General features: G+C 42.7%; 1 protein-coding gene across 2 annotated transcripts in view; it reads right to left on the bottom strand.

Moving 5' to 3' along the window:
* The window catches only part of KIAA1549 (KIAA1549 ortholog), a 177,063-nt gene that overhangs the window by 26,953 nt on the left and 135,279 nt on the right, over positions 1-14,831 (bottom strand). For both annotated transcript variants that reach the window (XM_060245648.1, XM_060245649.1), the window contains exon 10: positions 12,643-12,824. In XM_060245648.1, coding sequence (XP_060101631.1) covers positions 12,643-12,824 — 182 coding nt within the window. The remainder of the gene's footprint in view (positions 1-12,642; positions 12,825-14,831) is intronic.

Here is a 14,831-nt window from a genome sequence, read left to right as displayed (position 1 = left end):
GAGCATGAGCTTTGCATGCATATGGTCCAAGAGTCAATTCTTACCACCTCCAATTAAAAATGAATCTCAAGTATCAGAGTTCAGATAAGAGCTGAGATACATTTCAGCCAAGGAGAAGAGACAGGACACCCCATGCTGGGCTAGATGAATCAATGGCCTGATTTTAATTATTTATTTTATTCAAGTTATATTCTGCCCTCACTGCAAGTGGGTTCAGGGCAGGTTACATAAAATCAGGAAAATTAAAAGTTGAGATGGTAGTAAAAATCAGCATAAGGCATTGCCTTGGTAGTGACACTATGCTGTACCTTTCTGGGTGGTGCCAATGACATTGGCCACTGACCACAAGGCCAGGGCTACCGGTAGCGGAGGCCAAATGATGAGGAAATTTGGATGCCTGCTGCCTCAGCTAAAAGCCTGGTGGAATAGCTCTGTTTTACAGGCGCTGCAGAATTGTATTAGATCCTACAGGGCCCTGATCTCGATTTGTAGCTTGTTCCACCAGGCTGGGGCCAAGGCTGAAAAGGCCCTGATCTGGGTTGAGGCTTGTTGGACATCCTTTGGGCCAGGGACAACCAGAAGGTGTTGATCCAATGAGCACAAGGCTCTATGGGGCTCATATGGAGAGAGACGGTTTCTGAGATATGCAGGTCCCTGGTTTCAAAAGTCAGTACTAAAACCTTTAATTTTAATTTAATTTTTGGATTTATATTCCGACCTATCCTGCAAGTGGGCTCAGAGCACCTTACAACAGTAAAATCAAACAGAGTTAAAATAATATCATAAAAACAAGCATTGGATCTGGTTCTCTACAGGCAGCCAGTGCAGTTGGCAGAGCCACTGGCTGAATGCGAGCCCACACAAGCACTGCTGTCAGCACTGTGCCACTGCATTCTGTACCAGCTGCAGTTTCTGGGTCAAGTTCAAGGGTAGCTCTGCATAGAGTGAGTTACAATAATCCAGTTTGGAAGTGACCATTGCATGGATCACTGCAGCTAGGTCTTAGGAAGTGAGACAGGGAACCAGCTGCTTGACCAGACAAAGATGATAAAGGGCTAACATAGCAACAGTGGCAACCTGGGCTTCAATGGAAAGGGGGGGGGGGTCCAGGATAACCTCTAGACTCTTCACCCTTCGTACTGGCATCTCAGATATCAGAGCTCAAAGAACATCTGATACACATTTCAGCCAAGGATTAGGGACAGGACACCCTATGTTGGGCTAGATGAACCAATAACCTCTAGACTCTTCACCCTTGGTGCAGGCACCAAAGGTGTCCCTATCAAGGGTTGGGAGATGGATCCCAGATCCCCACGACCCAGGTAAACAACCTCCATCTTTGTTGGATTAAATTTTAGTTGGCTCTGTTTAAGCCATCTTTCCATGGCTTGTACTGCCTCAGCTAGCACTTCTGGGGCGGAGTCCAGCGGGCCATCCATCAACAGATAGAACTGGGTGTCATCAGCATTGTCACACAGCAGGGGACCAGGAAGGGCCTTCTACTGGCTGCCATCACTCTGTCTGGGAGGGCCCAGAGCACCCACTCGATCTGTGTCTTCCTTCTTAACAAAACAAAACACCTATCCGTGACCAAAGAGACGTAAGGACCCAGGCAGTAGAACAAGTTTATTATAAGTGCTCACAAACAAGTAGTTTGCAAAAACTTTTAGTGCAAAGTAAAGGTTGGCACAAAGAAATAAAAGCCCTTATGTGACTAACTAGATCAGGGGAGTCAAACATGCGGCCTGCGGGCTGGATCAGGCCCACAGAGGGCTCCAATCAGGCCCTCCAGCAACTGGCTGTCATCTGCTTCGTTTTCCCTTGCCTGCTTTTTTCGGTCGCCATTTTGTGTTTCTCCATCAACAGGACAGAGCAGCAAAGCAGCCTTTCCCTCTCCCCCCTCCCTTTTCCCAAAGGGAGGAGGCAGGGAGGAGCAGCCTCAGCCAATGAGAGAACTTGGCTCTATAGCTCTGCTGGGTGATTAAGTTTGCCAGGCTCAATTAATCACTCTGCAGAGCTACTGAGACAAGCCTCTCTACCTTCTAATAAATGGCTGCGGCTCCTCCCCCTCCTTGTGCCCCAGGGAAGGAAAGAAAGAGCCAGAGCTTCCTTTGCCCAGTCCCCACCATCAGGAGAGCTACAAAGAATGCTTTTTAAGACTATCAGCGTTTTAGTGAAGGTATGAGCTTTTTGCCTTGCTACAGAGAGAGAGAGAGAGAGAGAGAGTTTATTGGGCTTATAACTGGGTTCCCCTCCTCTTTTTCACGGTACTCATGCCTTCCAGTCTTTCTCAATAGGAAAGCATGTGAACTATTTAGAAGAGAAATATAAGCATTAGGCTGAGAGTGTTTTCCACTCCAGGTTTACCCAGTAAATTTTCCTTTTTTCTTTCACATTTTCCTTTGATTGGGGGTCTTGAATTTAGACTTCCCAGATAGTAGGCTGACACTGACCACTGTACTTGGCTGTTTCTCTGTTCTTGTAGTGGGGTTTTTTTTGAGGGGGGGGGGGGAGTTGTATTTTTTTTTTAGTCATTTTTCTGGGGAAAATTATAGTTTTGTAGACAAGCACATAGCCCTCAGTCTGTGCCATGGTGCCTTCACATGTTCTTGACTAGTACTTGAAGCAACTTCTGTACAAAAGCTCACAATGCCCAGCTGCTTCATGTTCCTCTGGGTCTTAGGCTCAAAGCATTGACCATGAGATGTCTGCAATGAATGTCAATGAATCAAAAGTAGGTTTGCAGCTTACAGATGTGCACACCTGAACAGCACATATTCAAGACTGGTACAGCACATTGTCTGCAGTTTTTAATGCAATAATTCATAGCAAGAGGTGACATTTATCAGAGACTGTAAAACAAAATATTGCAAGCGGGCTAATATTTTAAGCATGTTTTATTTTAAGCAAAAAAAAATTATTTAATTGTGTGTCTGTGCCCTTTATAAAGTTTATATGTCCGCTACCTGGCATTACATTTTATGATACACATGGCTTGGCCCAACAAGGTCTCATTTATGTCAAATCTGGCCCTCATAACAAATGAGTTTGACACCCCTGAACTAGATGTTCCCTTCTTCTGATACCAAGAGATTCACCACCCTTGGGGGAGGGCATCCTCCTGCTGCAGCTTTTTTAGGGAGAACACTCCTGACTGCAACCTCTCCAGAGAGAACAACCCTCCCTCTGTAGCTGACCCATTTATTTCCCTCCTTTCAGGTCCCACCCCTCTGGGCAAGTTTTTACTCCAAAATTGCTACCCACCCAAGCAGAGGGACAGAAATGATCCTGGGAAATGTAGGCCCTGTAGCTACTCTCACATAAGCTTCCCCAGAGCCTGTAGGCCTCACTAAGCCTAGGATCATGACAGGCATTCTGATGACAACCCAACCCATATCTTCGGACCAAATGGGTGAAGAAGTGCATGTAGATTATAAACAACATCAGGGAGAGGATTCCGCCCCCCCCTGCAGCATACCACATTCAAGTGGGAATCCCTGGGATACTTCCTCCCCAAGCGCCACCCTCTGTCACCAATTGTATATGAAGGAGGAAAGCCATTGCAATGCAAACCCCTGGACACCAGCATTGGTGAGCTGGTGGGTCAAAAGGTCATAATCAATTGTATCGAACACTGCTGTTAGGTCCAAAAACAACAACAGCACTGACCCACCTCGATCCAGATGTCTCCTGAGGTCATCTGTGAGGGTGACCACTGTGGTCTCCCTCCTGTGGCCAGGGTGAAACCTGGACTGTACTGGGTAGCACCAGCATCCAAGAAAATCTGGAGTTGGTCCACTCACCATCATCCTCATCCTCACCACCACCTGATATCATCTTGCCTTTCCCACAAGCAGGCTCAGGGTGGGTTACAACATAAAATTCACAACTATAAAATTAAGCTCAGCTACCCTTACCCTTAAAACAAGACGACAATCTGATAAAACAGAGTCTCAGCATTGTATAACAACAAAGAGGCCAGAACCTTTAAAAATTGCTTTCAGACCAGGCAAGCATTATAGTTCAGTGACCCAACAATTTACAGCGGACTGTGGCAGAAGAGTAAGATTGTGTTTGACGTCTGCTGCCTCACCCAAAAGCCTGGTGGAACGACTCCGTTTTACAGGCCCTGCAGAATTGTAAAAGATCCCATAGGGCCCTGATCTCTATCAGGAGCTGATTCCACCAGGCTAGGACTGAGAATGCTCTGGCCCTGGTTGGGCTAGATAGACATCTTTTGGGCCAAGGACTTCTAGTAAGTGATGGTCTAAAGAATGCAAGGCCCATTGGGGCACATATAGGGAGAGGTGATCCCATAGGTATGTTGGTTCCTGGCCGTTACGGATCTTAAAGGTTGAAACCAACACCTTGAGACAGATCTGGAATTCTATCAGCAGCCAATGCAGTTAATGCAACACCAGCTGAATGTGCACCCGCAGAGACGTCGGTCAGCATGCATGCTGCCACATTCTGCACTAACTGCAACTTCTAGATCAGGTACAACGGTAAGCCCATGTAGGGTCTGTTAAAATAGTCTACAATAGTATAAAACAACTTCCTGTATTCCTAATTCCACGCAAGCCTGTAGTAACCCAAGACGTGAACCTGAGGATATGTGGCTTATATATCTAGAAATCTCAGCCCAGATACAGAAAAGGATGGTTGATTCAAGCCACCACCTGAACCACCACCATGCACAGGCATCCTCCCATCTACCCATAACCATCTGAAGACAACTATTACAAGATAAATGTTCTTCTATCTATGGGCATTATTTTATTATGTGTGTGTGTGTGCGCACTTTATGTTGATGTATGCACAAACACAAACATACTTATACCCATTCGCAAGTGCCAGGTTATTTTATTCAAAAGCCCACAGGGTAATATGGAAGCTCCTGCTATCTAACATATCACGGCCCGTATTTGATCCCAGAAATAATATTTCAGTTCTGGCAGCTAATCTATGAACTGCTCTAGAGACCTTGTAAAAATGTCTTGATGAATTATAATCTGGCAAAACTGCTAGTGCATGTTGTTCTGGAAAACTGGTGGTGGGGGGGAACAGGGCACAATAAGAGGAGTTTTACAAATAATAGTTGACCCAGCTCACTAGAGGATGTCTTAGGGACATCGATTATGAAAGCATGCTGATTATAGCCTGCAGAGTGTGTTCATCCTCCTCAGTTTGCATTTTCCCTCCAACAAAAATGCCAAATTATCTGAATTGATTATATAGAAGGGTTTTTATGCTAGCATGGATAGAAGGGTTTTTATGCTAGAAGGGTTTTTATGCTAGCCCTACCTTCAGCAGTGATGCTAGGGAGACCACATCTTCAATTGTCCTAAATTCTTAGAACAAAGAGCTGACTTCATCTCCTCATTGTTTAATCAGAACTCTCTTTTTCCAGAAGCGAAATCATCCTGGCTACTCAGAGACAAAGATAAACAAACCACTCTGTGTGTGGCAAAATTTTGTGCCACTGTTGTTAAGTTACATGATTAATAATACTAATAAAGATAACAATAATCCTGCTCTGAATCTTTTTAAACAAAAAATGTTTTTAAAAGATTTAATATGCACAGTACATGCACAGTATTTGTACAGGAATTACTTCATTTTAGGGTTGCAGACCCTGGCTTGGATCAACTAGAGGAAATTGTGACTGTATGGTGCAAACTTCTTACCCTCCATGAAGCCCTAAATGTCCCTCAAATGCTGTTCCTGCTGGACAGCATGATGTGGGAATTAGAGGTCTGCTGCAGGATGGGGAAATGAAGACCCTCGCCTTCCTTTGCCAGAGAAAATGCTCTGTGGAATCCAAGCCACCATTTCTCAGTTTAATCTTCAAAGTGTAACTATGTATGTAACGCTGATGTTCTTCAAGGCAACACAAAGAATGATAAAGAAATGAAGGAATAATGTATGCTTCCATTCCTAGCTTCACCTGCGAGATAATATGTCTGCTAAGAGACGCTATGTGGGATTTTGGTTAAGATACAATGGCACCTTTACAGTGCAATCCTATGCATCTTTGCAAACAAATAAATCCCACTAAATTTAAATTAAATGTGCACATCACAGAAGCTCAAAACCATATGATTTATATTTTCATAAATAGGAACTGCTTTCCAAGGTCACTTACATATCACAAGAGACGGCAAATCATAGGATTTCAACTATTATGTTAATAAATTTCATTGGTACCATTAATTGATAAAACTGAAGGTGAATTTCACCATAGAAAGGGAAACTAGCTTTTTAAAAAAACTTGCTTCCTTACTCCTCTTTAGTATTTTAACCAAACCTTTTTTTAAAATCTATTTTTGCAATGAGGACTAGAAAAATGATTTAACAGGAAAAAACAGAATTCTAAAATCCATGCCGTATGCACATAGCCCTTAAGTTGTTCAGTCCAGATCAATAAGCATTTTTACATTTCAGCAGAATATAAATCAACAAGTCTGATAAGACTGAACATAAAAATCACATCATCAACTTTGAAAACTAAGGAATTTGTTTTCTGCAAGAGCACATGAACACCTTGCTGCCATTTCCATAACCTCATCTAGTTGAAGAAAAGATATGTTTGCAGGCTAAAGCCAGAGAGACAAATGTCACTGCATTCCTTCCATTTCTCATGAAAGTATAGCTTTTATCCACTGTGACAATACAGATAACATCAAAGGGAGGTTGGGGAAAGACACAGTGACTTACAGAGTGGGCCATGTATATTTGATGCGCTTTTCACATAACTCTTTCACTGAAAAGGCAATTTCTGTTTTCAGAGTCTAATTCTTAACAAAACCACTGAAGCAGTAAGGACTGAGATTGGTCCCTGTCGTGAACTTTCACATCTGAAACTTATAGCTATTTTTATTATGTTGCACTGTATGCCTACAAATAGGATCCAAATAATTCTGATTCATTTTCTCCCACTTAATTTGTAAAAGGATTGTTCCTTCCTACGTGCTGGGAAAGCAATGACAGCTATTTGTGAATTTCCTTCTGTCAATTTCCTTTTCAGAAATTTTGAGCATCTGTTTAAAGCAACACTTTCCTACCTGTGGTTTATGCAGTCTTTGAAAAAACTTGTTCATTTTGTAGCAATGAATTTATACAAGAAGACCCCCAACCCCATGCAGGGAATGAAGAGACTGACAGGGAAGGAGGTTGTCTGCTGTTGGTCCTTCCTCTAATACCCTACCAAGGTTGCTCTAGCTGAGTATGTAAGGATTTTGGAGCCTCATGACTATGAACTGTCACGTAATGGATTGGATCCAGATTGAATTCACCGATATTACTCCTGCTTCCCCCTTCTTATTGCAGCTCATTGATCTGATGGCTGGGGGACCCCAAGGAACAACATGTAGTGGCAAAGCGGGAAATCAGTTGGTGCCAATTTTATCTGGATCCAGTCCAATACATGGCTGCCAATGCTGCTTGTGGAACAGAAATCTGAGGGTGCTAAGCCTTGTACAGGGACCTGCTCCCATTTTTTTTCTTTGACACTAAGAGGTTTTCGGGAAGAAGCGCATGCACTCCTTGCTGGGAGTCAGGCAGGTGCAGGGTTCGTTTCCCTGCAGATACTGTGGCACAGTGAGAAAGATTTTGTTGGCAGCCAGCTAGCAGCAGATGAATTCCATCTAAGCAAATTGTCTTGTAGATACTGAAGTCTGGGCAGGACTAGAGACACAGGTCAAAGGCTATCCTGTCTGTCCAAGACATACTGTTGTTTTATTTGGTTGGTTTTTTCTATATTTTTCATTTCACTGTTGCAAGCTGCTTTGAGTCCCTTTGGGGAGAAAGAGCAAGAAAGCCAAGGCAGAGAGACAAAGAGGAGAAAGAAGAGACATGATAACAGGGTGCAACATTGTACTTGCATGGGATGGCTGTATAGGGAGTGAATCTCCCACCATCACATACTCAATGTAAAGAAATCTATCATTTCTTCCACGTAATGGATTGGATCCAGATTGAATTCCACCTAGGCTAGGGAGCCAAGGAAAGCAGGGAATCACTCCTTGGAATGGGCTCTCCCAGCACATGGACCAATCATCATTTGCTGTTTAAAGCAATAGATGTGGAAAGTAGGAAGGATGAAACTTCTCCCTTAATATTTATTTACAAGGCTGCCCTAAAGTGGCTCTTGCTGTTGATTAAACTGGCCTGTTTAGGACCAGACAAAGGTTTGTAGATAGGAAAGTGTTAGAGAAGGATTTGGGGGACCCAGGTTCAAACCCTCCCTCTGCCATGGAAGCCAGCTGGACAACCTTGGGTCAGTCATACACCTTCAGCCTAACCTACCTCACAGGGCTGTTGTAAGCATAAAATGGAAGAGAAGATAAAGATACAAACTACTTTGTGTCTCTGTTTGGAAGAAAGGTAGAGTACAAATGAAGAAAATAAACCAATTCACTTCGAGTATTAAGGGCCAGACAATACATCTGTGGTCCTCTTTAACTTAAGAGAGGATATTGTTACCGATTCTGTAGTAGCATTTGCTCTGCCCCTGGCCTTCTGCTTTCCCTGGCTCAAGTGAGTGACTCCCCATCAGTTGTTATGTGGCCACATTTTCACCTGTGGCTCCCTCCAATTTCCCCATCTCATGGAGAAAATTGGAGGGAGCCGTGGATCAAAATGCACCCATGCAGCAACTGGTGGGGAATCAATTGCTTGAGCCGGGGAAAGCAGAAGCCCAGGGGTGGAGCAACTGCTACTGCAGAATCTATCTGTGTCTCTTTAAAAGATGCTTCACATAGAGCTCAACACTGTATATCCTGCCACTAAAATTAAGCTGAAAATAAAAAGCTATATGTTTATTGTATTAACCCTAATTGTAGAATACTGCATACTTTTTCTTTTTTCCCCTTTACTGTGCCTGTAAAATGACAACTGAGCAAAGCTTAGAGAGCTGGTTCCACCAGTTCTGATCCTTTTGTGAATATGAAATAATACCTAAAAGGCCACTTAGCAGCTGGTAAACCTTACCCTTAAAATAGTAATCTGTTACAGTGAGTTTCAGTTCTCATGGAGCATAAGATGTGAAAATGCTTTTGGAATCCAACTCAGAATGGTTTTGGGTATAAATCATAATACAGGAAACGCAAGAGAGTTATTCTTCCTTTATTTGTGCACCTTCCCACAGGGAGAATAATGACAAGTGTGAACACAGGAAGCACAGCTCATTCACACTTCCTTTATTCATGCAGGTCATCATCATCCAAAGCTACTCTGGGAATCACTTTCAATTGGTTTAGAGGTGAAACTGGGTCAATGCATGCAACCAATGAGCCACAGCCTCTCCTCTGTCAATTCAACTTACTGAGTACTTGAAGAAGTCATTCTGTTAAAAGGCCTTTCAAAAGGATGATTCCCAGGTTAGTAAATACAGCTCCTACAAGAGCTATGAAACTAAGGGGGAATTCTGTGCTGCCATCTTTAAATCAGTCCCTCCTTCCAGCAGCTCCCTCTGCTCTTGCACTCTCTTTCCCCAATAATAATAATAATAATAATGTTTAATTTATATCCCGCCCTCCCCGCCGAGGCAGGCTCAGGGCGGCTAACAACATATCAATACAATAAATTATACAATAGGTATTAAAAGCAGCATTTAACCTTAAAGACATTCCAGTTTAAAATTACACATTAAATATTTCTGGTGCTATTCCATCAGCAGATATGATATGATGGCAGATCTCATTTAAGGTGAATCCATCAAGCGTTTAGTCAGGCAAAGGCCATCCTAAAAAGGATGGTCTTGCAGGCCCTGCAGAACTGTTCGAGGCTCCGCAGGGCCCGCACTTCTTCTGGGAGCTGGTTCCATAGGTGTGGTGCTGCAATACAGAAGGCTTGTATACGGGTGTTCTGTAGTTTTGCCTCCTTCGGCCCAGGAATAGTCAGTTGGTTCTTCCCCGCTGACTTCAGTGCTCTCTGGGGTTCATATGGGGAAAGACGGTCCCTCAGGTAGGCAGGTCCTCGACCATATAGGGCTTTAAAGGTAATAACCAGCACTTTATAACAAACCCGGTATGCGATCGGCAGCCAGTGCAGTCCGCGCAGCCCCGGTTGTATGTGCTCCCACTTCGGGAGCCCTAATAGTAGCCTAGCCACCGTGTTCTGCACCAGTTGCAGCTTCCGGGTTCGGCACAGAGGCAGCCCCATGTAGAGGGCATTACAGTAATCCAGTCTTGAGGTGACCATTGCATGAATCACTGTTGCTAGGTCCTGACGCTCTAGGAAGGGAGCCAACTGCCTTGCCCGCCTCAGATGAAAGAACGCCGACTTGGCAGTGGCTGCTATCTGAGCCTCCATTGATAGTGAAGGTTCCAGTCTATGTCTCTAGGCGACCTCTGTGGTGGAGAAGAGCTTGCAAGCCTGCCTATTTTTTCCTCTTTCCCCATGTCACACATGGTGGAAATAGTCGTCTACCTATGGGTTAGTGCGCAAGACGCTGACTGACGTCCTGATGCTAAGCATGCTTACTTGAGAGTAAGCCTGCATTAAATTCCTCCTTGACCTCTGGGAGTTGCACAATATGTGGCTCCAGAGCCACAGTTTGGCCACCCCTGTTCTAAACACACTTTGCAATTCCAGTGCACTGCATCTTTTCCTTTTTAAAAAATAATCCCTTAATTCATAATTAGGATGGTGTCCCCCCTCCCCAATAGATCAGCCATATTCTAATGGTCTAAAAGTTCTTCAAAAGATTTCCTGCAGGGGGGTTTTTGGGGGGAAGGTGTCAAACCATCTTTGCACCTGTTGGGCTGAACACAACTGCAACCATGATATAACTGAAATAGTTGTTGGTAGCATTATACAAAACATCCACACCAGCAGTATAAAATTTATAAATATTTATATTATCTTTAAGATTTCCCTTACAGATGAATTGCCTTATGAAGCTAAGAGTTCTGATACTGTATTGTATATGATGCAACAGGTTTCTCATTTAGTCTGCTAACAGATAATCAGCCATAACCCTGTTGATATTACATACCTAGGGCAAAAACACTTCAGATATACTCTTTGTCTACCAATACAGTTCCTCACAGACTTCTGTTATTCATTTAAATGCAGTGCACAGTTAAAAGGGAGCTAATACATGAGAACTTATAGTAATATGCTGCTTTTTAAAGGAGAAATCTCACAAACAAAACGTAGAAGACTAGTATGGACAGAAAAATCTGTATGCCTGTTGTGTGTTGTTTTAATGCTTCCAAGGAAGGTTGTTTTAATTTCCAATAAAATTGTTATCATGGTAATTAGCAGGACATGCAATTCTATGGTTCGGGAAACCTCAGTTCAAATCTCTACTCTAATACTGAAGCTCTCTGGGTGACCTTGTTGATGCACCAGTGTTTAGTGAGGGTGGTCTTTAGTGACACAAAGAATGAAGGCTTGCACACAGCAGTGGTAAAACTACTATATACAATTTATTTACACCTCCACTCTCCAAACCGACAGAATGCTCCGCTGCAACACCACCATACATAACCCACACATAGTAAAGTGTCTCTGTTCATTTATACGATTCATCCACCCAGGTGACCAATCAGCTTGCTACTGAGTCATGCTGACATTGTCCGGGCTGATGCAATCTGGCAAGCAGCCATCTCCTGTCACCTAGATGATCTATCTGGCAGATCAGTTACTTTCACTTTCCCAGCATGTGCTTAGAAACTGTCATTGTCTTCACAATACTGACAGACCTTGGGTCACTCACACAGCCTCCCTGTTGCTGTGTGCATACAATGAGGAGGGAGCATGGCTCAGTGGTAGAGCATCTGTTTAGCATGCATAAAGTCCCAGGTTCAATCCCCAGCCTTTGTACACTTCAGTGAATCTTGACCAAAACAAAAATGCAGGAAATCTTGTGGTAAATTTTTAGCCGAAGGTCAGTTAGGCTACTGACTACATAACTCCACTGGGAAAAAAGTAGTTCCCAGATGATGGAATAAGGTCTGTTTCTGACCATGTTTTTCCATTTTATGCAATGGTCTACAAATAGCTGTGTCAGAAATGTATCCACCAGAAGTGTTATTTTTTACTTGAATGGTCTTTTGGCTCATAGGTCAAAAAATGAATGTCCAATAAAACCTTTTACCACAGTTACTGAAGCCAATGTACAATCAATATTCTAAAGCAGCTGACAGACAGAAATTATAACAATCAAAAATAGTTACAAGCAACTATTTATCCCTAGCATATCCTTTAGAAAAATGTTGTGTTAAAATACTTGATAGGCAATCAGCTTTAAGAAGCAAGTGACAGAACAAACCTCCCTTGATAAACAGAAGATTCTGGAATTACCCAAAGATACTATATATTTAGATAATATATAAAGGACATTCTATACTTTCCCCCATAAGTGTCTGGGTAACTGTGTATTCCAGCTCTCTTACTCACCTTGTTATAGAGCTGAATATTTCTTTTTATGGAGCTGAAAGTTTCTATTGTGCTTTTATACCCAAGTGGGCTCTTTGTTGCTTTACTAATGGTTTTAGTTTTGATAATTAATACCTATTGTTGTTTTATGGCTTTTACCACAGTATTATTTTTGCCTTGTGACCCGCCATAAGCTGGTCACTCCAGAGGAGAGGTGGCGTACAGTTTTCTAAACAAAGTAACTGAATAATTTACCTTTTGACGTTGCTGAAGGTTGCTCATGGTGTCTGGCTGGAACTCCAACTTGTCACTGCGGCAGAGCTTCCAGTATAAAATGATGATGATGAGCAACACCACAGCCACAGGGACTGCAACCCCAACAATAATCCATAGATTGTTCTGAGATTCTGGAGGTGACTCTTTCATTCTTTCCACAGCTGCAGATTTTCAAATGGTACAGGAGGACGAATCAGAATTTCATTTGCAGTATCATTATGAGTGAATCAGCATTCTAATGTTCTATAGTTGTAAGCTCTAAGTCAAGTATGCAGGTAAGGAGAAGCAGTGGAGCCAAAGTTATGTACTTGTATGAGTGACAACTGCTTGCCTTGAAGATGGTTCTTGCTCCTTTACTGGCTGAACTATAGGAAAGATGCCTGGCAAATACAGTAAAGAATCCAGTAGCACCTTTAACAACACCCCCCCATGCATCTGACAAAGAGAGTTGTGTTTCTTGAAAGATTATGCTACAATAAAATTTGTTAGTCTTAAAGGTGCTACTGGATTCTTTTATTTCGCAGTTACAGACCAACACGGCTAACTCCTTTGGATCTCTGGCAAATACAGTTTACTTATCACAACAAAATGCAAATGGAAGTTATTTGGCATGTAGATATTAATGACCTAGCTGGGAGTTTGCAAATGACACAACAAAAAAGGCAAGGACATGTGGGATTACAGGAAAACAAAACAGCACATGCAAGTAATATGAATGGATGGACAAGTGGTACTAAGGCTGATTCCGCACTAACTTTGCTCCATGCCAGGCTTCTGTTTCTCTCTGGAGCAAGCTAGCGATTTTGCACCAGCTGCTCCGCGCCATCATTTTGTGCAGGGAAAACCCACGATTTGCCACACTGCCATGTAAACCTGAAAAAACAGGTTTATGCTGTGGCGTGGCAAATCACAGGTTTTCCCTGAGTAAAATGGCTGCGTGGAGCAGCTGGTACGAAATCACTAGTTTGCTCCAGAGAGAAACGGAAGCCTGGCGCAGAGCAAGGTTAGTGTGGAGTCAGCCTAAGTGTTGCATGCATGGTGGTTATGTACAGGTCTAATATAGATTCTACCCAATCTGTTTTTATCACCATCAGCCACAAATGCTGAAAGAGTTCAGTAGGCCTAGTCTAGAGGAACTGGCTGGGCTGGAGACCACAACTTATGCTTCAACATGCTCCCTCAATGATTTACAATACTCTTATAAAACCACATAGTTTGATGGGCTTAGAAAGGTGGGACTCTAAAGAATGCAGTGCTAAACTCCTGTCCCCTTAAATGGCTTCAAACTGAAATTGACCTGAACAATAATTAACAGTAGTGTGGGTTTGATGAAAACATACATTCAAATATGCCTTGAAAGTATTGAAACAGACCACTTCCTGAACCATTTTAAGAAAAATACCACATTTTAATAAACATAGCATAACAAGATTAAAGGCTTACTAATCTTACTGCTACTCAGAAAAGTGTGGGATAGAAAACAAATCCTTCATAGTTTTATACAATATATTATTGTCATAATAGCACTACATTAATATAAAACATTTCACTGTCTGCAGAGGAAAAGCCCATTATAAATACATCCAGGCTTTATGATTCATACTGTCATTATCTGCCAGTGACACATGATATGCCCTCACCTACACTGTATATTTAGTCAGCCCCTGCAAGTATGAAGAACAATGGTTTTGTTAACACGCCTGTTGATTAATGATCTTTGGGAGGTAAGTTATCCTCCTTGGGCAGACATCCTAAAAACTCCTGCGCATGAAATCTAAACTGCAGGTGGGTTATATCAAGCCATGTTCAAAATATCAAGCCATGTTTTCACATTGTGGTGGTGGAGGTGGAAAGTGCCATCAAGATTTACGGTGACTCCATACGTATTTCGAAGAATAGATGCTTTTGAGCTGTGGTGCTGGAGAAGAATCTTGAGAGTCCCTTGGACTGCAAGAAGATCAAATCAGTCAGTCCTAAGGGAAATCAACCCTGACTGTTCCCTGGAAGGTCAGATGCTGAAGCCAAAGCTCAAATACTTTGGCCACCAAATGAGAAGGGAGCACTCAATGAAGAAGACCCTGATGCTGGGAAAGACAGAAGGCAATATATATAAGGGGACGGCAAAAGATGACATGGCTAGACAGCATTACTGATGTAACTAACACGAA

Source organism: Heteronotia binoei, chromosome 8 (assembly GCF_032191835.1).
Source record: "Heteronotia binoei isolate CCM8104 ecotype False Entrance Well chromosome 8, APGP_CSIRO_Hbin_v1, whole genome shotgun sequence".
In the NCBI taxonomy this organism is placed as follows: domain Eukaryota; kingdom Metazoa; phylum Chordata; class Lepidosauria; order Squamata; family Gekkonidae; genus Heteronotia; species Heteronotia binoei.
Note: the sequence above shows the minus strand (reverse complement) of the source record. Positions and strands in the feature narration are given on the sequence as shown.